The following is a 24,701-nucleotide window of genomic DNA, read 5'->3' as shown; positions in this document are numbered from 1 at the left end:
CACTGTATTTGTTTCTGAGTCTTATTTTATTTAGACTGTTATTAAATACACAGCATTATATTAATTAATCTTTACTTCCTTCTCATAAGGCTGCAGGTGAATATGTTGACATAAGAGAAGAAATTGAAGATGATAGCATTGAAACAAAAGGTAACTGATTTAAAATAAACGTGTCTTAAAATACCAGTAAGCAAAATACTCTTTATATGGGATTGAATAGATTACTTCATTTCATTATGACATCATTTCTTTTACATTAAAAGAATTGCTTTATTCAAATAAAAAAATTACTAATCCTAAGGTAAGATGGATTCTGTCCCTCAATTTCATATGGATTCTCTGCTATCCCTTGCTAGCCATCAGCTAGACATTTGGGTGACATTTTTCCTTTAAAGAGTCTACACTGGGAGTTTGAAGTTTTCTGGAAGAAGAGAAGCAGAAAATAAATTAGGCTGGCTCCAGGAGAGAGGGCTGGAGAAGACTTTTTTGTTTTGCATTAAAGTGTGAGTTTTACAACAGGAGGAAAGTAGAGAAACTCAGATTCTTCCTGTTAGGGGGGGAAAGCATGTGATCAGTGTCAGCAGGGTGGGGATGAAGCACGGACAGGGAGGAGACATCAAGGGACAATGTCAGTGTCTCAGCCTGGAGTGTTCTATGACTGGCAGGGAATAAACACTGCAGCAGTCCTGGTGTGCAGCTCCTGCACATGTGCTGCAGAAATGCTTCCCAAAGATTGCTGGGGAGCACACTGGAAAGCAAAGGTAGTTGTGCTAGGGAATTAATTGGATAGTTTCTGTGCTATCTGAAGCAGTGCCCGATAGGACTTGGACAAAGTTGGAGGCACAAGTACTTTTACAGTCTGAAAATAGCATCACTTGGACATTTTTAGGAGGAGCAAATTTGTAGAGGGCTATGGGCAGTTCACTGTTACATTTTCCTAGAATAAATCAAAATAATCTTTATATGCCAAGGCTGAATAAAGGGGTATCTACTATGGGGACATGTTGCTGCAGAACAGGAGTAACATTCTAGGAAATGCATCCCACAATAACAGTGTTAATGCAGCACCATGCTCTGCATGCCAGGGCAGCATTTGTGAAGCTTTTTTTGTGTCCTAAACTTCCTTTGTCACTGTTGTCCTCTGAAACCCTCTTAACTTTTGCTGAAAATCTGTTAAGTGGAAATTACCAATGTTTTCTCTCATCACTCATCTGTACTGTGACTGAGAGAGAAGTAGCTAAGAGACCAACTTAGTGGTTGAAGCAGGCTGAGCTTCATCAGCCTAAGAATTGGTTTTGTTCATGTGGAAATGGGCTGTAGCTCAGAGGAAGGCAAACACAGGTATCCTGAGCATCTCCTTAGTTTCTTGCTGCCTTTCCATTTTCTGGATTTTACTACTTCACTTTTTTTGGTTAGTGTATGAAGCTAATGGTGGTGCTTTGAGGTAACAGTGAGTGAGCACAGTGGATGTTGGAGCAGAAGGTAGTTATCCCTGTGTCTTTTTGATCCGATCTGGTTTCCTAACTGACAGAAGTTGTGTTGAATTAAGAGGGAGAATGACTGGCATGTTGAAGCACTTGCTGGTGTTCAGGAAGCCGTGTGCTTACCTTGGTAGTCAAGTCAGTGGTTAATACTGAAGGGTAACTTAAACTGGGAGGGCACAAATTGACAATCAAATTGAAATAGATTGTTAACTAATCCTTCCAATTTTATTTATTAATTTTGTAATTATAGCAAATGAAATCCTCACAAGTTACTCTGATTGCGTGGCTTACCTCAATTTATATTCAAATCTCACTAAAATACGTTTCAGCCTTTTCTTAACAAGATGATGAAAAGTGCTATCCCATGGAAGAGTAGGGGACACACATTCCAGCATTACTTGCAGTCACCTGTTTGCTTTTTAATGTTGCTGTTGAATTTGTATTTAACTCAGGATTAAAGTATAAGCTGACGTATTTGACTAAGGATATCTTTAAGCCATGAGTTCTTAAAATTAAAAAAAAATGGCCGCACAGTTGGTTAATAGAGATTTTAAAACACAAAGGATACTGAGTAATGAAGACACTGTACTACTACTGTTGATTGGAACCACAAAGCAGTTTCATAAAGACCCACAGAGCCACTGGAGTCCCACTGCATTTGTGGCAGTGGTGGAAGGGGATGGCTCCTCCCTCATTCCTGGGAAGAGGTGCAGGAGCTGTGTGGGTGGATGGGCAGGGAGCTTCCCTTGGGAACCTGTCTGGGAGCTCTCAGGAGCAGGCAGTGCCCCCAGGAATGCTGCTCTCGGGGAAAAGGGGTTAAACACACAGGCCTGCCCTTCACCCTGACAGTGCTGAAGCATTAGGATTTGTTCCCTATGTGCCAGACAGCACTCAGACAGGAAAAGGTATTCCCCATCCTCCATGGATGCACTGTTCTACCAGGGAGAAAGGCTTTTAAATGCCAGCAAGAACTTGTCACTGACTACTATTTGCTCACAAATGTGTATCTCGGGTCACCTCTGTGGCTTTAAATGGCTTTATATTTATTATTTCTGAAAGGTAGGTTTTTGTATGATTTTCAGAATGGGTCTTTTTCACTAAATTAGTGATTGATAATGACTGGATTTTGATCAGATTTTCCAGGTGACTCTGGAGGTAATTTTTAATGGTCTTCATTGTAAATTTTCAAAAAAGGCTCTGCTCTTTAAATGTGACTGTTAAAAGTGAGCTAAAATACAAACCAGGTTTGTTTTCCCAGTTAATAAAACCTGCTGTTAATGGGACAGTGAGCAAATGTCACATTCACATGTTGGTATCTATCAGATCAAATGAAAATTACTGTTAGGCACAAGAGGCAAAAAACCCCACATTGTAATAAAACTGTCACAGGATCAGTGTCTCCTGCTTTGTAAATAAACATCTCTGTTTTGCCTCGGTATTTCTGTAACATCCGGAGACTATTACCTTGTGCTGGTGCTCTGGTTCATTGACAGTTTCACTTAAACAGTTAAACAATAATTTGAAATGGAAAATGTTCTGCCCGTATTCCTTAGTTCCTTTGTGGGTCTTTTCCCACCCCCCAAATGTTTTTTGTTGGATTTTTCAGTCAGTTGCCTTAGCATTTGCATCTTCTTTTTCATTACACAGGAAAACACCGAACTGCTCACAGACCTCATTCAAAGCCAAAAGTATCAAATGCTTTTGAGGTGGATTTTCCAGCAAATGGAAGTGATACAAAACCAATGGGCCGTTTTCAGTCAGAGGAGGAACTGTGGGCCCGCTTAGAAGAGCTCGAGAGACAAGAAGAGATCCTCGGTGAACTTGACAGGTACAGCACTGCTGGGGCACAGGAGCTCAGAGAGCTGTGAGTGTGAGGCTGTTGGTACACAGAGGGTCTCACCAGCAGGGCAAGTAGCTGACCACACACGTGGAATTAAAATTATTATAGGTGAAAGGAGGGTGGGACATGAACAAAGCACTCACTGCAATGCCAGAGCTCCTAAAATCTGCCTCTGTGCCACCACAGCAGTCCAGCCTTCCGGTGTTTTTTCTTTAAAGTGAAGAGGGGGACGTGAAATTTATTTCCCACAAGCAATGAAAGTCCATAGTTTCCCATGTGGGAGTTACACATTTAATGCTCAATGACATCCTTAGATCTATTCCAGTCCTCAAGCAATACATGGGTTGTTAGCTATGATGTCACAGTTTGGGTATTTCCAATTGGTGTGGGAAGGACACGGTCATTGTTTAGAGGGCACAGAGAAATTCCACAGTCTGTCTAAAAATACTACACCTGAGTAAAGGAAGTTACATAGAGGTGAGTTCATTATTTTGTGTGTTTGTGTCTCTCAAGAGCATGAGTTGCCTCTGTTCACTGTGATATTTTTTATTCCATAGGATGCCTGATGCAGTTGAGGCAAATGGAGAAGATGCAACCTCTTCTGAAGAGGAGAAGGAGGAGAAGGAGCCAGATGTGAATGGGATGTGTAGGGCAGAGGACTGTATTACTCAGGGCAACTTCCATAAAGAATTTGCAAATTCAGACTTGTTTGTGGGTCAAGTTAATGGCTCGACTTACTATCCCAGCGATGATGAAGATGACAGAGATGTTGCAGATAACTCTGTTCCAACTATTTTTTTCTCTCACACTGTGGAACCTAAAAGGGTTTGTACTTTATTTAACTTTTATCTTTGGCTCAAGAGATTACATAAAATATATATGCCGTATCTAAACCTGAAAATTTTAGATCTGTAGATGTAGTAGAATGCTAGTTGGAGGTGACATTTGTTTTTTTTAAAGTGATTAAAAACCTGCTGTTTAGCTCTTGTAGTCCTAAATATGGTATTAAAAAATGATCTTCACATGTCTACCTTGCTATTCGGGCTTCTAGCTGTTGTAAAAGACAGTATCCTGTCTAGAAGTTTTTAAAGTGACTTCTTACTTGCTTTGAAAGTGACCTTTGAACAGCTCAGCTGTTGAGCAGAGCTTGAATAAGCAGACTGTCATATTTTATATGTGAAATACGTGCACATTAGGGCAAAGAAATGCCCCAGCCTAGTGCTAGTGGTAGAGAATAAACAGTGCACACTATGAATGTTACCATTCATACATTTGTTTAACTTACCTATGCTTCCTAGTCCCCAATTGCTTGGATAAGAGAACATCAGAGTCAGTTGATCTGCAGCCTGGTGATTGTTGATTTTATGGTCTAGACCATCATTTGTGTTCAATTTTCAGGTAAGAATAAACACAGGAAAAAATACTACTTTGAAATTCAGTGAAAAGAAAGAAGAGGCCAAGCGTAAAAGGAAGAACAGCAGTGGCAATGGCCATGCAACTCCAGAGCTGCCCAACATCAAAACCCCAGCAGACATTTACCGGTGGGTAATTTATGGTGGAGCTTTCCTCTGAGCAGACCTTCTCCTTTCATTTCTGTCCACCTAGAGTGTGAAAACCTCCTACAGTTTCCTGAAAGAAACAGCTGGAACTGAATTTACTACTTAAAAATGGAAGTTTGTGCCTTCTGCATGGTTGCTGTGCTTTCATATCCATAAAATATTTCTGAGCTTAATGCTTCGTTTTCCAAATAGCAATTCTTCATTTATCTGCTTTTCCAGAGCTTTGAAATGGAGGTAAATTTGCCAGTACATGTCATCCTCAGAAAGGAATGCAGCAGTTATATTTTCTGTTAATTCCTTGTCATTTTTTTCTGAATTTGTTTTCAAACAGAACTGACCAGATCTACCAGTTGTAATACTCCTGCTTTCCTGGTTATTGATTTGCTGGAGTCTATCTCTTCCTTTCTGTGCCTTCAAAACATACTCAGCTCTTTGCTTGCATAGTTTCTTTTGCATTCTCTCTCCCTGGCCTCAGTCTGTCACTTTCTGTATTCTCCATAAAAAGTACTGCTCACCTGTAGGACACCCACACACAGAGAGCTTGAAAGACAGTGCTGGGCTTAGGAGATTGTACGAAACACTGAGGTGACAGGATAGTTAAAACAAGTATTTAGGTCTGTAAAAAGATAAACACAGACACCTGTTGGATTGGTTGATGAAGTGGTTGTGAAAATCCCACTGTATGTCTGTGTATTTGGGTACCTGAATATGTTAAACATGTCACAAAGTGTGAAAAGTGAAACTACGTCCTCTAATTGCAGCTGCTGTGGCTCTGTCTTCTGTAGAGATGTATTTCCATTAGTGCCTGATGAATAAAGCTGTTAGAAACAAGTCACACCCTTAAAACTCACCCAGTCATTGGGCTCCTCCTTCATGAGTTTGATAAAATTGGCATTGTCTTCTCATTCTCCTCCATCCACCCTTGACTTTCTCAAGTCATGGAGAGGGAGCACAAGAGGCATCTTTGTCAGTTCACAGTCTGTTAATACTTGAAAAGTGTCTTCCTGTTGATCTGATCTTAAAAGCTGATTTTTAAAGTTTTGTTTCTAATTGAAGGCAGATTATGACACTTGTCAGGAAAAAGCTTCATCCTTTCCATGTGCAATGAATGTTTCAAGTGTTTGTTTTTGTATTCTCCATTTGACAAGGACTTAGCTCTAGAAAATATTCCCAGATTGTGATGATTCTCTTTACAGAAACAACCCTGGTCATCATTTAGTTTACCTTTTTTCTAACTTCTTCTGACTCACGCCTTTCTGATTTCTAACATTTTTTCAGAGAGCAATGCATTTTCTGCTGAAAGTAAGTACCAACTTAATGCTTGAATAAAGGGCATAACAGCATTCACTCTGCAGAATTGATTCTTGTACCTTGGTAAATAAAGTGCCTCTGAAGGTACAGTATTGTGATTCTGCAGCAAAAAAGTTGGGAAAGCACATCATAATTAATTTGTACAAAAGACAAAGCAAGATCACTGTAAATTTGTCATCTGATCCTGAAATGGTTTATTAAAGCTAACATTTTCCTTTATAGAGTCTTTGTTGATGTTGTGAATGGAGAGTATGTCCCTCGTAAATCAATTCTGAAGTCTCGAAGCAGAGAGAACAGTGTTTGTAGCGATACCAGTGAGAACAGTGCTGCAGAGTTTGATGACAGACGAGGAGTTCAGAGGAGTATTAGCTGTGATGAGGCCACTCAGAGTGACAACAGCGAAGGCATCGTGGAGGAAGAGGAGGGGGAGGGGCAGCAGCAGATACTGAAAAAGCTTCCTCCCTCTTCAGGGACAACGGAGGTACAGTTTTTAATTCATTATTGATTGTTGGCAGGGATAAAAATGAGAAATCTAATGACTGTAGATGCCTATACCATCAGTTTGATTTCTTTAAAATAATTTTCTAACTCCTACCTAGTTTGCCTCAGAAGGACATAGCAGGTGACAGGCCTCTGTCACACACATCCTGGGGACAGAGGGGAGAGCTGCTCACCTGGCTTCCCCAAGACTTGAAGCTCTTACATAAAGATCCAACAAAGTGGTCACTCACTGATGGTACTGAAAGCTACTGAATGCTGGGTCATCCTGACCATTTCACTGCAGGAAGACAGCAGGATTTTAGACAAAAAGAGGGAAATCTGTACTTTGTAACTGATGAAAGGGAACAGGTCATTCTCTTACCTGTATTGCACTACTAGACAGCTAATTTCCAAGGAGTGTTTCAATTTAAAGCACATAGATATCTGCTGAATTACTATTTTGATGTGCCAGTAGAAGAGAAATTGCCTGGTGGAAGGAAACATTGCACCCCTACTCATCCTGTTCCAGACCAGGCCATTAGTGATCCCAAATAAATTTTATTACATGTGTTTGGAAAGTTCAGGGCTTCATGATAAAAGACTGTACAATGTAAGGGAAAATGGACAGTTGCTTAGTGACTGGGTGAATACAAGAATTAAATGTATAAAGTCGTGGCATAGTGTGTTCATTTTTATTTTGTAAGAACTTAACACTAATTTTTTCAAACTAGATAAAACTTGAGTCTTCAGTAGTTCTCATTGCAATGAACAAGTTCAATGAAAACACTATTTTTACAAAAGGTATTTTGGGCAATAAATGAATTCCTCATAAAAGCTATTGTTTATCACCATTTTTCATGCAAACAGCTACAGATGTATCCAGGCAGGATATGAAGATTCATGATGGAAAATTTATCTGTAGAGTTAGCACTCCACATTGTATACTTTCTGGAATATATTTTCTGTATTTTTATAAAACATCTAAATACACTTTAGATGTTACCCATCAGTCTATTACCTGAATCAGGCATGATTATTCTGTACAATGTAATGTATTTTCTAAGCACCTGAAGGAGATTGAGCAAAACACTCCAGTCAGATGTGCTTCCCTAAATGCTGTTGTTTTGCTTTTGGTTGTTTTTCTGGGTGTTTGAAATCCATTATTTCTCCATTACCATTTGCAACACGCTAACTTTTTTATATTTCTAATTTTACCACCATCACTTAGTTTGTGCTTTGCTTACCTGTTTTTGAAAATGAGCTTCTTGTTAGATTAACAGAGCTGTACAGGCACAGCTTTAGGCACACTTGGAGTATTGGAGCAGAAAACAAAAAAACACTGCTTTTTTTGCAGGTCCTGCAAGAAGAGAATGGCCAGTTTGTTTTGCTTTGTTTTTCTTGGTAACTGAGTTATGAAAAAGCAGAATTAAGCATAGTGACTAAATCTGGTGTGCATTCCTTTGTGCCCAGCATGAGCATCAGACCTTGGATGTGAACTGCTTCCCCTTGTCCTTGGGCATTCTGAATTCTCTGTTTTCAATACATAGTGGAGTGATTTGTTCTTAAATATGTTTATGAAAAGTAGTTCTGAGCTGCTTGTTTTCCAGGAATCATGGTTATTTCTTTGCTAAGTTGAGAAGGATTGTCACATAATTGGCTGCATATAAATTACAGTTTTTAAACATTAAATGTTTTTATTAGGCCCTTTATAGAGAGAAGTAGTTGGAAGCAAGTTTGCTTGCCGCTCTCTTAAATATAAATTGCTTTCACCATTTTTTGATCATATTTGGTAGGGAGAAAAGAAGGAGCAAAATATATGATTGCCAGTTTGTGTGCAGTGTTTCAGCTTGATGCAATTAGAAGATACTAAGTCATAAAATGACGTATGATGGAAGTGCTTACATCAACTTAGCAAAGTCTCTCCATTTCTTATCCAAAAGGAAACTGTATTACATCAGCTGTTTTATTTCTTGAGCGTGTGAGGAAGTACATTTTTACATCATTTATGCAGTAGGAATGAGATTAAGTAGTACTTTTAAGATACTGTCTTTCATTCAGTCATCTTTGAACAAGCTGTATTTTGAGGTTAATTACAATGTGGTTACTTATGCAGGCAACAATCATTGATTTAAGGATATTTCTTTACTTTTGATTAGAAGAAATAACAATTCTAATCAGGCTAATATAGGGTAATGACCTTATGGGCACAGCTTTGCATTTGCATTTTATTAGCTCATTCTGAGTATTCTCTTCTGTTCTAGGCATTTTCTGGAACTGTCATAGAAAAGGAGCCTTTGTCTCCCTGCTTCGTACCACACCCAGTCCTTGCTCACCCAGTGCTGCCGACCATTCTGGAGCGCAAATCAGAGGAGCTTTCGTCCGACGCCCCAGAGGAACCTGTCAAGAGGATTTCCAAATTCAGAGCTGCCAGGATGCAGCAGACTCAGTAGGTGCTGCTGAGCCCAAGCAGGAGCACTCTCGCCTGGCTTCACTTCTCCGGGGATTATATAAAGCCTGGTCCATAGCACCCACCCAGTTACCAGGGTGTCCTGTGGTAATTTGGCACCGGTTGTCTCCTCAACGTTTACTGGCAGCATTAGGAAAACAAACAGTTCAGTGTTTGAACACTTGAGTATTCATCTTATTTTGTCGGTTTCCCTGTGTGCTGTCAGCACCTTTGTATATGTTTGCCTTATGATAGCAGCACTTGGTTTCTTTTTCAAAAACTGTTCCTTACATACATTGTTTTTGTGTTTAAACCTAAATACAGGCAGTTTTGTGCCAGCTGTGATGTTCTACATACCATATGGACCATTTTAAGGAAACTTTTCACATTTCAAATAGATTCACCAATTATATTACATTACTTGCTTTAGCATTTTAAGACACACTTGTATTCACATTGCTGTAGGTTTTTGCAACTAGGTGTCTGCTAAAAGTTTTTTTCCTTATTTCAAACCTCTCTGGTATCTCCCTGTACAGGTCTATAAAATGCCAGGTTCATGTACATTGCAGGGAAGTTTCTTTGATGGAAAAGGGTATTTTGTAAAATTAAATTTTCAGTAAAAAAGCTGTGAAACTCGTGTGGTTTTTGTTGCTTTACTACTAATTTGGAAGGCACCACAGAGAGGTTTTTATTTTGAACTCGCATTTCTAGCTTGAAGTGTTTACTACCACATGGACATGAAAGCAGTCCATTCTCTTCTGCCATTGTGTTTTAACCTCCTGCTAATGAATGTCCATGGAAATTGAATGCTCTTAAGGAGAGAAGCATAAACTCAGACTCTTGATTACAAAATCTCCTAGTTCTTTTGTATACTCAGAAAACATTGTAATTGTCTTGGGAATGCCCAGAGGGAGTCAGCACTAAGGAAAAATGTCTTAATGCTTCAGCTTTATTTCAAAATGCAACAGCACTGCAGCACTCAGGGTACAGTTTGGTGTATCCTCCTTGTGACTGAGAGCAGTCCTGGCTTCAGGATTCCCTGCCCAGCAGCTCCTTCCAATCTTCTTGCCATCCCCTGGTTTTGCTGACACAGCTTTTGTTATTTGGGGCCACCCCTTTAGTGATAGTAGGTGACAGAGATGGGCTTTAAAAACAAACGACTGCGTTTGGGTTAATTTTTTTTCATTAGTTGTGTGGGTTTTTGAACCTAGTGAGTTTCCTATTCTCTCAGCATGTCTGTATCAGCACAATGAGAGGGACATTGAGCAAGGACAGAAAAAGGATGGCAGAGGAGATGGGGAGCTGGAGTACCTTAAACTGATGGTGTTTTCCAGCTGATGCCATCAAGTCCCAGCCTAGAAAATGAAGCAGGAAGACTTGGGAGGGGTAAGAAGAGACTGGGACTGTGTAAATGGGCAGCCTGAGAGCCATCAGTGTCTGATTTTCCAAATCTTAGGAAGCAGAGCATCAGTTACTGCTGTCTTCACCTTCCCCTGAAGTAACTGCACCTTGTACCCAGATCCTTTGCTCTCAGATCACAGCAGATGAGCTCGTGATGTGGCTTTGGAACAGAATTGCAAGCTCTCCCTTGTCTCAGCACTCCTCTCTCTGTTTGAAAGGGAGGTGGAGGCACTGGAACTTTTTTTCCAAGGTGACTTTTAAACTAAGCAGAGGCACTCTGTGGAAATTTGCTTTCCCCAGCTAGGAGTTTGGGAAGCCACAGTGGTTTCATGGGCAGAAAACTGTGGCAGCAGGAGGGGCCTGCAGCCCACCACAACTGGGGGCCAGGTTTCCCCCTGGGGACAGAGCAAGTTGTGTTTGGCTGCAGGAAGAGCTGCAGGGAAAGTTGTGCAGCCCTGCTGCGCCCGCAGCGCGCCGGCTGCGAGGGGCCAAGCGCCGCTCCCAGCACATCCTGAGAGTCACGTTGAAAGTGTTAATGATTAACTTGATTCATGCTCAAATGCGGATTTTTTTTTTTTTAAAGCATATTGCATTAGTACTAAAATAAGCCATCAATGCCAGTCCACCCTCTATTCACGGCTAAATATTTAAAGGAGGTTATTTATAGCTTCTTTAATGAATTCTTGGCTAAACAAAATGAAATTATGTCCTAGAAAAGTAGAAGCTATTTTGTAACCAGAACAGTGCAACTGTAAAATATAGTTCCATGAATATGTATTTTAAATAACAAGGGGTTGAGATCCAAGACTACCAGACGTGGGTAATTAGAGGAAAACTGAGAGAAAGAAAGAAAGGGGGAGAGAAAGAAAGAAAAACCCCTTTAAAAAGATTTATTTAGATACCTTCTGAAATACTTCCCACTTCCAGTTACTTCAACAAACCAAATGCCCCTTGTCACCATAGATCAGTTTCAAATAATTAATTCTTTTCTTGTTTTCTTTTTTTCTCCCCTCCCCTTTTTTCACATCCCTGCTCACGGGAAAAAGTAGGATAAATGCACCTTGGGTTTTAATGAATTACGGCCTCGGTTCAGGGAAGCATCCTTACTCAGGAATGCACTTTGGCATGTGCTTATGTCTCAAAGATTTTGTAAAGAAGAATGGATTTAACCACATGCTTAAAACTAAGCACATGAGTGTTTTCCCTAATAGGGAGCCCGAGTGTGTCTGTGCCTCTCTGCAGTATATTTAATTGTCAGAGGGCTCACAGGCTGGAATGAGCCTTCGTCTTTCCTCTCTTCACTTGGGCTTTAGCAGCAGACTCACTTGCAGTGCCTAGAGCAAGAGAGATGGCTGTAGGCGTTTTATAGAATGTTTACAAACACCAAAGAACAACAAAAAAAATTAAATCTATCAAAGCAGATAAAAATCTAAGCAGTAAAAAGCAATCATGTGAAGGCCTATCTCTGTGAGGACCTAAAATTTGCTTTCTCTGCAACACTGGAGCAAAGATGTGCTGCAGGTGACCACCAGTGCATGGATGGAGTAAACATGGATGGAAAAACAGATCCCCAAATTGGAGGCATGAAGGGGTCCTGGGGGTAAATTAATCTTCATATCCCTTTTTGCCTCCAGTGCTGCCATTTGGGATTTTACTTACTTAAGTAATGATAAGGGTACATTTTAATTCTGTAATTCCTTTGGTGACTTCGTGCTGCTGCAAGGCTCCATGTCTGCTGGGGAGCGCTGCTGAGGGCTCTGGGTCTGGGGCTGAGGAAGGGCTGCTGGCTTTCCCAGGGCTCCCAAAGGGTTTTTGGTGTATCCTCAGCCAGGAGGGTGGCCTGGCTGGGGTAGCTGGTCACTGTGGTGGCACAGGAGCGCACATTCCTCTGCGGAGCCCTGCCCAGGCACAGGGACAGCGCCAGGTGGGTGAGCCCTGCGCAGGGACAGGGTGATGCCGTGTGCCCCAGCTGTGTCCCATCGCCCCGCACAGCCCTCTGCGCTCATTGCATCAATCAAAATGACCCGCTGGAGAAACCGCCTGCCCTTTAATCCTGTAAATGCCCTCAGGTGTGCTGGGCACCTGCCCGTACCCAGCGAGGGGCTCTGGGGAGCTCCTCGCCGGTGGCACCGGTGTTGTGGCCGGAGGAGCTGCAGCAAGGACGGGAGCACGGCGAGTGCTCCGTGCCCGTCCGGGGCCGGGAGCCGCTCCTGGGGTACCTGATCCATCTCCCGGGTAAGGCGAGCTGCGCTTCGCGCTTCCCACTGCTCACTTAGGGCATCTAAAGCAGCAGATTTTTGGGTGTCTCACGAATGTCTAAACCAGCTGTTTTGGCTGTTCATTTTAACTAAGTGATTTATGCCGCAAAAAACGAGCCGGGATTAAAAGAAATCAGATGTGTGCGTTTGGAATGCAGCGTCTCTGTGTTACAAATAGCTCCTCTCTAACCCACATTAACCCCACGATACGTGAATTTTGCCAACTCCCGCTGCGTCTTTTAAATCAAGCCCAGCAAATCGTTCCCGGGTGCGCGGAGAGCCGAGCGTTCCCTTCCCTTCCCTTCCCTTCCCTTCCCTTCCCTTCCCTTCCCTTCCCTTCCCTTCCCTTCCCTTCCCTTCCCTTCCCGGCTGCAGGTGCGGGCGCTGGCCGGGAGGGGGCGGTGGCGGGCGCGGCGCGGAGAGCTGCCAGTCAGGCCCTGATTTATTATTCATTTGTGTTATAGGTGGGGTGTGCAGACAGTTACTGTAATAATTACCCGGACTGGAGCGTTTCCTTGGCAACCGGGGTTTTTTTCTCCATTCATGCTGTTGCGGAGAGTACGCCTGTAAAGCATGACATTGCTGTATTCGGGGGTTTGTTGCCCTCCCGCTGCTCCGGGTTTGAGGTTAGTTACAGCATCACAAGGTGCTCTCGAGCATAAAAAGCTCAGGCTGGGATTAAAGCACGCAGGGAACGCTAGCGCCAAGTCTTTCCTTCCGCTGTCTCACTTTTAAGTAACAAGGTTATAAAAATGCAAATGCCATCTTGGGGTTGTTAATAACTAATATTGGGAAGAATTCCTGCAAGTTGTAAAATATTTTTTTTTTTTTGTAAACAAAACCAAACCCAGGTGAGGCGGCTTCTTGTATTTTACACTGGTCTTGTGGAAATAATGTTTGCAAAAAAGAGACTTGCAGCTTGATCCAGCCTTGCGGTGTTTGGCGTCATAAATCAATGGGAACTGCTCCATGCAGCTAATGATAAGGTGGTATTTGTTGTTTATCCTGCTTTATGATAATGGTTCAGGAGGAGGAGGGTGCTGTGTCCTTCCTGAAGGAGCAGGAGTAATCTTTGGTGTGGTAACGGAGTAACAGAAACCACATCTATTATCAGAGATCTATAAATGAATCATATTATCCTACATTTTTAGGCTTACTAGAGCGCTCATTTTCAGAAACTTACATCAAGCACTATGCAAGGATGAAAAGTAGTATTTTTCCATCCCTGCTGCACGAGGCAGAGGGAATTCATGATGCAATCTAGCACTGAGACGGGGAATTTTCACCCGTTAAAATTTCGAAGTAAGATGCTAAAACATGATTACATCTGGAAGGATTGTAATCTGCCAGCAGTGCTCTCCTCTCGGAAGGGTGGGCTGGGATTAATGGGGCGACCCCGTGCTCTGGGATCCCGGCTTGTCCGTGAAGTTATCTCCTGGAAAAGTTAATGATGATTCTGAAGTACAACCAAAAAACAGCCCCTGGTACATCGTCCCTCTCTTCCCAGCTGCCCTGTGCTTACAGCCAGCTCAGAAGAATTCCCCAGCCCCTGGCCCACCTGTCTGGGCTTATACTTGTGGAGATGCATCCCTGTGGGGACTGTGCACCCACTGCTGCCCTGCCTGAGTGACAAATCCCAGTTTTCGGGCCACAAAGGGCCATTGGCAGCTGGCCAGGAGAGTCTGCCTTGGCCTCTGCTTGGGGTGAAATGGGAGCTGAGTGTCCTGCAGCACCCGGATCCAAGCGGCCCCTGGCAGTGACACGGTGGGTGCCTGCAGCCAGCTGCTGGTCTCTGAGGGGTTTAGGGCTTGCAGCAGGGGTTGCCTTTTCCCCTGGAGAGGGACCAGGGCTGAGCATTGCAGGATGACACTGTGAGTCCCACTGGTGCCACTCTGGGGCTGTGCAGGGTCTGGCATGAGCCCCCGTGCAGCCCCTTGTGAGCCACGGCATCCCTAACACAGGGCATCCCCCAGATTCCTCCACCAAACCCCATCCCACTCAGCAATCCCCCCTCGGTCCCTGCCAGGGCTGAGGGAGCACCCGGGGGTGCAGGGAGCGACTCTGTGCTGCCAGGGTGAGCTGGATGCAATACTTGGGTTGTCATCAATGCAAATCATTCACACTAATTCCTTCAGATTTGGATTTAAGTTTTAAAGAAAGCTTCAAGTTACCTCAAAATAGCTTAGTAATTATTTTAATAACTTGTGTGAGCAGGAACAATACCCACAGTGTCAATTCTGGCTCACAAAATGTTTTTTTCAACTGTTCTGAGGAAAAAACAGCGAACAGTTCAACAGCTTAAATACAAGCGAGTGGATCTCTGGAGATTAATCTGTCTGGTGTTCCTCAGGTAAAGACTTCTGCACAATTTAACAAAGGAAATAATTTTCCTATTTTTATAATGCATGTCTCTCTGTGGTATAAATTACTAAAACCACGCTGCTTATCCTCAGTAATGTTATAGATGCAGATAATTTACTGTGTATCACGTTATCAGTTCATTAAAGAGATGCAATAAAATCATTATTTACTAAGAAACAGCAACCCTTGCAATATCTTGTCAGAGAAATTGGCTGATGCAAGAGGATCATATTTAAGCCTATATTCACAATAGCCCTTTAAACATTTCATCTGCTTCCCACTTGAGTTGCGGGAGGGAGCCGCTCCTCCCGCAGCCTTTCGGCGGCCGCAGCAAAGTTGAGCAGAGCCCGTCCGGCCCCGGCAGAGCCCGACCCAGCCCATCACCCCCGGCCCCGGGGGCACCCCACCACCCCCAGGCCCGGCCCTGCTGAGCTGCTTCCCCCCTACCAAAAAGGGTGCCAAAATATTAAACGAGGTTTAGGCATTTCCTACCCCATCCCCCTCTTATCCTCTGCCTAAAGATTACTCTGCATCCTAGACAAAGGAAATATTTAAACTGTTAAATCTGAACAAAGATACAGTCTGCGTATGACTTCTCTGAAGCCCTATAAAAATTCTTTAAAATTGCCTATTCACTCAAATTTACTGAGTGTAGCAAAAATGTCAAAGGCATAAAGTCAGAGAAGATTGAATAAAATAATGCAGAAAGACAGATTAGTCATGCACAGACCCACACAGCCTTTCACAGCACACAATACCACTTTTTATTACCGCTCTATCTTTACAAAGACTATGTTCAATACATAGAGGATGATACATGGTCAGTCATGTAATCTGCCTTTGATTCCAAGACTCATTTATCTGGGCCCTTTTCACAAAGACATTGATGAGAGATTTCAGTGTTTTCAGTGCATTGTTTTATTTATCATATATAATGGCTGGTGGAAAAAAATAGGAATTATGTCAGAGATCCTGCATAAAGGAGTTGTATAAAAGACTCTGTGACAAACTTTGGTAAGACACATAGTGGCTCGGCTCAGGCACGCTGGTTTCTCCCCAGCCCTGTCCCCCTCCTCAAGCACTTTGAATATTGACAGCTGTCAAAAGCCCCGAGGAGGGACACTGCCCCCCGCCCTGCCTGCTCCCCCAGCCCGCACGGGGCTGTCTCAAAATTACCAATTTTTCTATGCTTTTAAATTTGAGCAATATTTTAATTGTTATTTTTAGCGATCTGGATTTATTATTTATACATTCACCAAAGAAAAGAGTCAGTCACAGTTTTGTATCTTGCAAATTTAATAAAGAACAGCCCTTAAGATAGAATTTCTCAGCCTGCCAGGATTGACAAAAGCCAGCTAATGCAGAAATGTCAACAGCAAACCTCATCAGCAGCCCCACCATGCCTTGCAATCAAGAGAAAGCTATGGCTTTACATAAACAATAATATATAGCTATCTAAATATCTGTGTGTGCGTGTGGAGATGCCACCTGAGCTGTGAGAGGAGGAAGGGATGTGGTGCCTGGGCTCGGTGCTGCTGGGTCTCTGCTCTGTGCACATTGGGGTTTTTTTCGGGGGGCTGATGCTCATCCCGTGGGATGGGGAGCCAAAATCGGCGCTCGGAAGTGCTGCAGTAAAACCAGAGTGAGCCCCTTAGAGTGGTTCCAGATTCACACCAAGCGACTGGGGCTGCTTTGCCCCGTTGGATTGGCATTTTGTGGATGTGGGAGATTTGTTTCCTCCTGCCTAGGGAGCGATGGGGGGTGGTTTGACCAACCCCTGCCGCCCACCCAAAATACAGCCAGGGCTGCCCTGAGCGGGCAGTGCTGCCTGAGGGCAGGAGTGAGACTTTATTAAATACCAGAGCATTGGCTGGTGTGCACTTAAATCACCATCTTGCTTTCAAAACGTCTTTCAAAAGGAGTCCCTGTAGCTTCTGGCAAAGCGAAGGCAGTCAGACGTGACCCAAGTGTGGGGAAAGCGCGGGTGAGCCTCGCACATCAGGAGGGTACCGTGCAACAGCATCCCTACCTGGTGCTGCAGGGCTGTGACACCCTCGGTAGGGCTGAAATGAGGGCCTGAATTGGGAATTAGCTGCAATTCCAGCAGTTTCAGACCCCGAGCGAGGTCTGCCAGGGAGCCAGGCAGAATGGCTGAATTTGGAAATTATGTAGCGGCGCCTTATATCCAGATGTGAGTTCTTCTATGGGGCTGCCGGAGATAAATCACGGAGGTATCCTTGACAAATATAGTAGCTTCCACTCAGGGCACAGTGTTAACCTGCACTTAAGGCTGAGGCACATGATTTAATAGGGACAGACTTGGCGGCTAAAGAAAAATCTCTTGGAGAGAAAAACGGGATGGCGATGTCAGTGGGGTTGGGGTGACAGTGGCAGTCGCGGGAGAAGGATGCGCTGAGCCTGCTGTGGGTGTGTGCCCGTGGGCTGGCAGGGGTGAGGAGCTGCGGGCTGGGCAGGGCTGGGGCCGGTGCTGCCGGCGGCCCCGGGACCCGCGGAGGGGATGGAACCGGACCGGGAGAGCCCCGGGACCCGCAGAGGGGATGGAACCGGACCGGGAGAGCCCCGGGACCGGGACCCGTGCTGCCACAGCCGGCTCGGTCCCTTTAACCGAGGGGAGTGATGGAGAGCCCAGCGCTGCCGCTCCGCGAGGCCCCTGTAATATAGTGCTGTGCAGCTGCAACTTAGATCGTGAGGAAAACAAAATGGGCCGACTGAAATGGAAACTTTTGTTACTTATAATGTTAATGAAACCAGTTTATCAGGCAGCGCAGAGGAAGTGGAATATTTAGTGCCATTTAATGTCTAATCATCAGCATTTCTTTGAATAAATCACATTACATTGTCTAAAACCTGAAAAGACGAAGCTGTAATAATTTTTAATATGTTGTAGTTTCATTAAAGGGACACCCTGTTTGCCATCTAGCCCTGTGTATCTTTGGGGAGGTTGTGGAAGTGTGTTTGGCAGGTTGTGACACTGTGACACTGTGGCTCGGCTGTGGCGTGGTCACACCGCAGAGCTGGGGGTCCCCATTTGCTCACAGATGGGCGCTGCAAGCTCGTGGCAAGGCTGGAGGGTTGAGAAGTGATCCGAGGTTCTTTGGATCTGAACTCTGGTGGCTTTTGAATACAGCAGAAACGCTTCCTCTCTCGAGGCCAAATTGTGTTCTTCCTATTTCCCCCATAGCATCCCAGCACCATCCCACTGGAATTTGGGGGGTTTGCATGTCCTACCTGCGAGCTGTAATGATCAAGATTTTTCATCAACCAGCACAGCCTTGGTCCCCCTCCAGCAACCAGCCCGGTGCCCCCTGGGCATTCCAGCTGGTCCCACTGCCCCCAGTCCCTGCAGACCAGTGCCAGGCATGAGCACTTGGCAGCCCACAAAGGTCTGGTTCTTGCCCACCAGTGTCTTGCTCACAGTAACTTTTAAGTGAACTGCAATGAACCTATAAGTCATAATAAAATGAAATGATGACAGTTGTCTTCAAATCCATTGATTAATGGAAATATGGGTAGCTGGACACAGACTATATGGTTATAAATGGTGCTGTCAAAATAAAATAATTATTGTATTAATAAGGAAGCTGTTCAGCATTGGCCCTACTCTACCTCTAAAAATATTTCAGCCCTTGATGTGTTTTGTGTTTCATGATACATCATGTGTTTTCCCAGCCAGCAGCTCGGTGGTGCACGTTTTAATACAATTACTGTTTTGCAATGTGAGCCCTTCGGATCCTGGTACATGCACCACAGCTGCAGATGGATTTTTTTATTGACTTAATACTAGTTCTAACTAGATCCTGAAGATTGACTAAGTTGGTGGAGCACATACCACTTTCAAGCAGGAATGGGAAAAAACTAGCATATCTTATTGTACCTGAAACACTCTATGATATGTACTAAATATTATGACTACTGCGAGCCCTGCAATAATTGATTCACCCACACAGCCATTTAGTCTGTGAGCTGTTCGTTTTACAAATTCTACAATCTTTTAGAAATTCTTTCAGTGAAGAAGATTGCTGCCTGGCCTCAGATTCATTATGGTGATTGAATCCTCTTCAATAGAGAACTGTTTAAAGAGAGCACATCCCTGTGTGTCTCACTCAGAGTGAAGGCACATAGGTTAAAAGCTTGTCTGGGTGGCATAATTCACTGCTGCTGTGCCAAACAATCACATCTTATTGTGACCTTCATAAGATACAAAAAGGCAACAGTATGGAGCTAGTCTTTTTTTTATTTTATTTTTTTTAACCACAGCACAATTTTAGCTACCCAACATCTGAAGCTATCAGAATCCCTAATTAAATAACCAATTAATAATGTAGAATAGAAAGAGCTATTTTTTTCAGACACAAAATCATAATTAATCAGAGTACAAAAAGCTGCCTGTCTTTATATCAGGAAAATATAGACTAGGTATTTAAATATTCTAGCACACCTGAACCTTGGCCATCCGTCATTGTTATGACTTAAAACATCTCAGACTAAATTAGGTTTTGTTTGTATAGAGCAGTGAAAGTCAGATGGCTTGAATGACAAAATTAGAACATGCTCAAATCACTGAAACAAAACTGCATAAAAGGAAAGATGTGCAGGAGGAGTATTGCTCGTGTTAAGCTGAAATCCTTCTTTGTGGGATTTTTTTTCTCCTCTCCTCAAATTATTGTTTGTAACAATAGGAAGCAGAGAACAGCTCTAGGAACTCTATCAGTGTTCTTTATATACATCCCTTTTGGCACATTTATATATTAAAAGAAATAATATTGTTGTGTATAGCTGAAGCATAACCTCTGTTATTTCTACTTAGTCAAGGAAATGCCATAACAATGGATATTTTTCAAGGAAGAATATCTTTGAAACACAAGACTATAGTCATTTTGTATAGCTCACAGAGGTCAGGTTTACCAGGAATATATTTACATCTTTTTTACATTCAGGAGTTGAGGCTTTCTCCCTTTGGAAGTTTGTGGTACATTTTGGTAAGATTAAGCAAGCAGGTTTTAATAAATATTCCAAGGGGTTTAATTTTGCACAGTTCATACCTTAACCTCCACTATTCTGCATGGGCAACAAAGAAGTTCTGCTGTTTGTTTTGTGCAGGAATGGAAAGGCAGAGAGGGGAGGCTCCCAGGCCCAGCAGCCACGGTGCTGGAGCACAGGATTGCTCTGGGAACCTCCAGCACCAAAGTCTCTGCTGGGAAAATGGGCACCACAACACAGAAATTGCTAAATTTGTACCAAATTCTGCAGCCCTTAATTGAGCAACCTTCTTGGTGACCTCGAGGGGAGATCTGCTCAGTCAAGGGCTGCAGTATTTGGTCCCCTGTAATTGTTCCTGTGGTATAATTGATGAGAGGCTATTAATGGCTTCCAAGTTTGATAAGTGTTTAAATTCATGGTTCTTGGACCTGTCTTGTTTTAAGCATGTTGTAGGCCTTGAAATGCTTTTTTTTTAAGGAGGAAATAGTTTTAAAAATGTTTGATGTGAGTGCCTATGTGACCTTGAATGTGCCTATAGATATTTGTATCTGTAGATATCTGTGTGCACACCTGTGGATTCTATAGAGTGGACAGAAATTAGCAGCTTTCCTTGGGCCAGTGCTGTATAGAGCAGGAAATTCTGTCTTTTTATTGTTCAACATCTTACCACAAAGCATCTCAGTCCACATAAAATTTGTTATTATCCTAGCAATAAATAATTTTAGTGACAGTTATGGTATAAAACTTTGTGTGGTGTTTTTTTATTGATAAAGCAGCTATGAATCAACATACATGAACACAATAAAAATGTACAAAATATATGTATTATAGTTCAGACTTTGTCAATAGGGCATTACATTGATCCATTCTCTTTGGTGCTATTTGCAGAGCTGCACTAACTGTTTCACCAGCCATGCAAACTTTGTTAAATTGCCTTAAAAAATAAATCACAGTGCTGGCTTGGCTTTCTGAAACCCAGCTGGGCTTGTGTCCTGTTCTTTAGAGCGTGACTCTGAAGAAGGTTCATGGAAAAAGTACAGAGATCATGTCCCAAGGCTATCTTAGAGATATTGATATTGATACAGATAAAGATACAGATATAGATGATAGAGATATGAGATAGAGATAGATATAGATAGATGTAACTTGCATGTATATTAGAGATTGGCAGAGAAGGTGATGAAGGCATGAGACACACAGGACAACCAGAGACAAATAAGACCCCATCAACGAATGCTATTGGTGATTAATAAAAAAAAATAACAACTATTTTTTGTCCAAGAACATGAAAGGATATGAGGAAGGTGGCCCTCACAGGAGTGATTTGAGGCCACGTGGGCAGCAATGCAGAGCTGGAGTGACAGCATTGAGGCTGCTGAGCTGATCCACTGGGTGCAAAGCTCAGGACATGGTTTGGAGGAAATGGTAATTTAACCAAAGAATTGCAAAAATGGTCTAAAAGGCTGCATAACTTTACCAAACATAGATTATGCCAGAAAAAAAAAACCCTGGTGTCTTGCTTTGATAAGATCATTGATTTTCTAGATAAAAGAAATTAAATAGATCTCATCTCTCACAGCAGAGTATTTGATAAAGTGCCACGTGGGAAATTATTAAGGCAAGATAAGTACCTGAACAGCAAGACAAGGGAGGGAGATTGGGCTGGTCATGCTGAAAGACAAAGCACAAGTCTAGGCAGAAGTCAACAGATGCCTCTCAGAACTGACCTCCAACCTGATCTCGGGGACAAGGGAATGTGGTGACAAATCATGCTCAGCAGGCAAAACTGTGAGGCATCACTGATACAGAATAAATAATCAGCATAGCATATGGGGAGAACAGGGCACTTCCTAGGAAAGAGTCATTCTGTCCCACCACTGTGGGATGGATGGGAGGAAAGTCCTGGAACTGGGTTTTTAGTGGTGCAAGGGGGGTGGAGTCCATGGCCATGGAGATAATGGCAACCTTAAAATTTTGCCCGTGGATCGCTTTGGAGGATATCTTACCCACTGGCATTTCCTGACGCTCCTCAGCTCTAATTTTCAGTTTTGTTTTCTCTAATATGTCGTTGAACAGACAGCTGCTGTGATGTCTCTCAGTGGAGTGCAGAAGTAGCCGATGTTAGCGGGGTGGGGTGCTTCAGATGGGAAGTACTTGAGTGAAATGATGGAGGGAGCCTCACGCCCCTTTCCTCAAGCCTTGACATTTTCTCTACAGTGAAACAAAGAGCTGTCACTCACTCCAGCACAGAGAGGGTAGGAGGAGGAAGCCCACCTGCAGTTAAATAAATAAATACAAATATATATTCATGTGCATTCCCTATGCATGGGTTCCTCGAGGGACAGTGGTGCACAGAGCTCTCCTGGTCCCTGCCGTCCTCCATGGGATGCTCCTCCTGGTTTCTCTGGTCTCTGCAGTCCATGAAGCTGGCATGCAGCATGTGAGGATGCATTTCCTGCAGGGACATCCATGGGTCCCCTCATCACCTCTTCCCTGCCTGCTGTGCCCCACCCCTGGCCGGGGCGGTCCCAGGAGGGAGCAGCCCAGGCACTGTGGGTGAGGAAAAGAAACAATTTGGTTTCTAAACTGGGGTTGGACATAATTGGAGCCAAGTCACAAAAACTGTCTCAAACCCCACAGAAACTGGGCAAGTTGCTGAGCAGAACCAGTGAAACTAGAAGGACATTATATAAATAACATCTCTCTGCATTTGTGGGGCCTTGCTCTTATCCTGCAAGTATTTGTGTTAAAAACAGTAAGAACAAGACATCTGAAAATTAGGATTCTATGTCAAACTGTCAATACCCACAAGCATGCAGCCTTTCATTAAAATCTGTTTGACATTTTTGTTATGCACAGAGAGCCAAAAAGATGCCAAAAGGATGTGATATTTGTGATCACATCCTCCTGCTAATACAAGACACTGTGAAGACGATTGTATTAAAACATTCTTTGCAAAAGGATGAGCAGTTAAAGCAAAATAAGTGAAAAGAATGACTGAAGTTAAAAAGAGAGTTATGTGCAGTGTGGGAATTCGGGATGTGCTCATGGGTGAAGTAGTGGCAAGTAGCCTTTTTAACTCTTTGTAGCTAATTGAAATGATAAGCAATCTAGTAATTTCAATTTTCCACAGAGGTCTTCCACCCCCAAAATGTACAAAATTTAATAATTTTTGGAAAAATCATGTAATGATCATGTCATGTGACCCGGGCAGAAGAGATATTATTTTGTCACAACAATGTGAGTAAATTATCTCACTGGCAACTCGCTTAAAGGTCACGGAGATCATCTGATGCGTGAGATGGAAATTTCTCATGCCAAAACAATATTGACAGCTTATCAAGCAGGGAGGAAAGTACGATGATATAATAGAATGTAAGGTAAGATAACGCTAGCTGCTGTTGGTAGAAAATATGACATGGCATTTCAATTTTAAGGTTATAGGCAGAATGATATGGTATAGATGCTTGGAGGCATAATGGGGCAACTTGCCTACGGGTAGCCTAAACTGGATGCAACATTGTAGCTTAACAGATAAAATATAATACATATTAGATATTAAATACAATACCCGAAGAAAGGGATATAAACAGTTGTACCCAAGGAGGGAAGGAGAAAGGACTGCAGCTGCTTGGATGGATGGATTCATTTTGAACAGGCTGCTGGCTTTGCTGGGACTCAAAATTTGTGTGGCATTGCTCTCTTTTCTCTAGCATTTTGGTATTGGTAGGTGCCTTATGGGTTTCCTTTAAGTTTACTCCCTGATCACATTCATCTTTCTGTTTTGTAGTTGTAATGCAGTGCAGGAAGTGAATGACCAGGAATCTATACAGTAGTTGTGTGTGCATATATCTATAACACGTATATACATAAATAACAGACATCTGAGCCCTGACCTGGCCACTAAAGGTTTTCCACCTTGTTTTCAATTCTGAGTTATAATGCCAGCTGAAAAAAAGATTGCAAGGGAAGGGGAATATTCCTTGAGGTTCTGCCAAAGCATGAATGGTGATGACCTTCCTTAATCATGTGTTTGAGCGCCTGTCCTTGCTGCCTTGGGCCCAGCACGCTGGGACTGCTGCTCCCCTTGCTTTTGGCACAGTGCAGCACAGTGACACCCAGGCACTGCCTGCCCTGTGACACCACGGGCACTGGGCACAGCCATCAGGCAATGCACTGTGCTGGAGAGCAGGCTGATAGGGCTGAGAAATCTGTTTCTTGTCTGCTCTAACACAATTGCCTGGGAGGCAGCACCATACCTGCTGCCCACAGGTCTTTGCTCAGGGGGTCCTTTTTTAAACAACACACGGCATCAAAAATGCTGAGGAGATAAATCAGAACAAGTCAAGGATCTCTGCATGCATCTGTGTTTCTCTATGTGTTTGTATTTGGGGCAGATTCAGGGTATTTCAGGACCTGACATTTCTCATCCATGAATGGGCAATGCAGTTCCATTGATGTGTTCACTCACTAGGGCCTTTTTTCAGCTGTTCTTAACCCAAATGAAAGGTATACATTATTTATTTTCCTTCCTGCTCTCATCAGTGGCTGAAATTTAAT

At 43.1% G+C, this 24,701-nt stretch overlaps 1 protein-coding gene across 1 annotated transcript in view; it reads left to right on the top strand.

Moving 5' to 3' along the window:
- Nucleotides 1–9,753, top strand: part of URI1 (URI1 prefoldin like chaperone) — a 40,811-nt gene extending 31,058 nt beyond the window's left edge. Inside the window, exons 6-11 of the mRNA XM_014881626.2 lie at nt 90–150; nt 3,132–3,312; nt 3,882–4,149; nt 4,723–4,865; nt 6,417–6,675; nt 8,936–9,753. Coding sequence (XP_014737112.2) covers nt 90–150; nt 3,132–3,312; nt 3,882–4,149; nt 4,723–4,865; nt 6,417–6,675; nt 8,936–9,124 — 1,101 coding nt within the window. The 3' untranslated portion in view covers nt 9,125–9,753. The remainder of the gene's footprint in view (nt 1–89; nt 151–3,131; nt 3,313–3,881; nt 4,150–4,722; nt 4,866–6,416; nt 6,676–8,935) is intronic.
- Nucleotides 9,754–24,701: the final 14,948 nt, after the last annotated feature.

This window comes from Sturnus vulgaris, chromosome 12 (genome assembly GCF_052056855.1).
Source record: "Sturnus vulgaris isolate bStuVul1 chromosome 12, bStuVul1.hap1, whole genome shotgun sequence".
Lineage (NCBI taxonomy): Eukaryota > Metazoa > Chordata > Aves > Passeriformes > Sturnidae > Sturnus > Sturnus vulgaris.
Note: the sequence above shows the minus strand (reverse complement) of the source record. Positions and strands in the feature narration are given on the sequence as shown.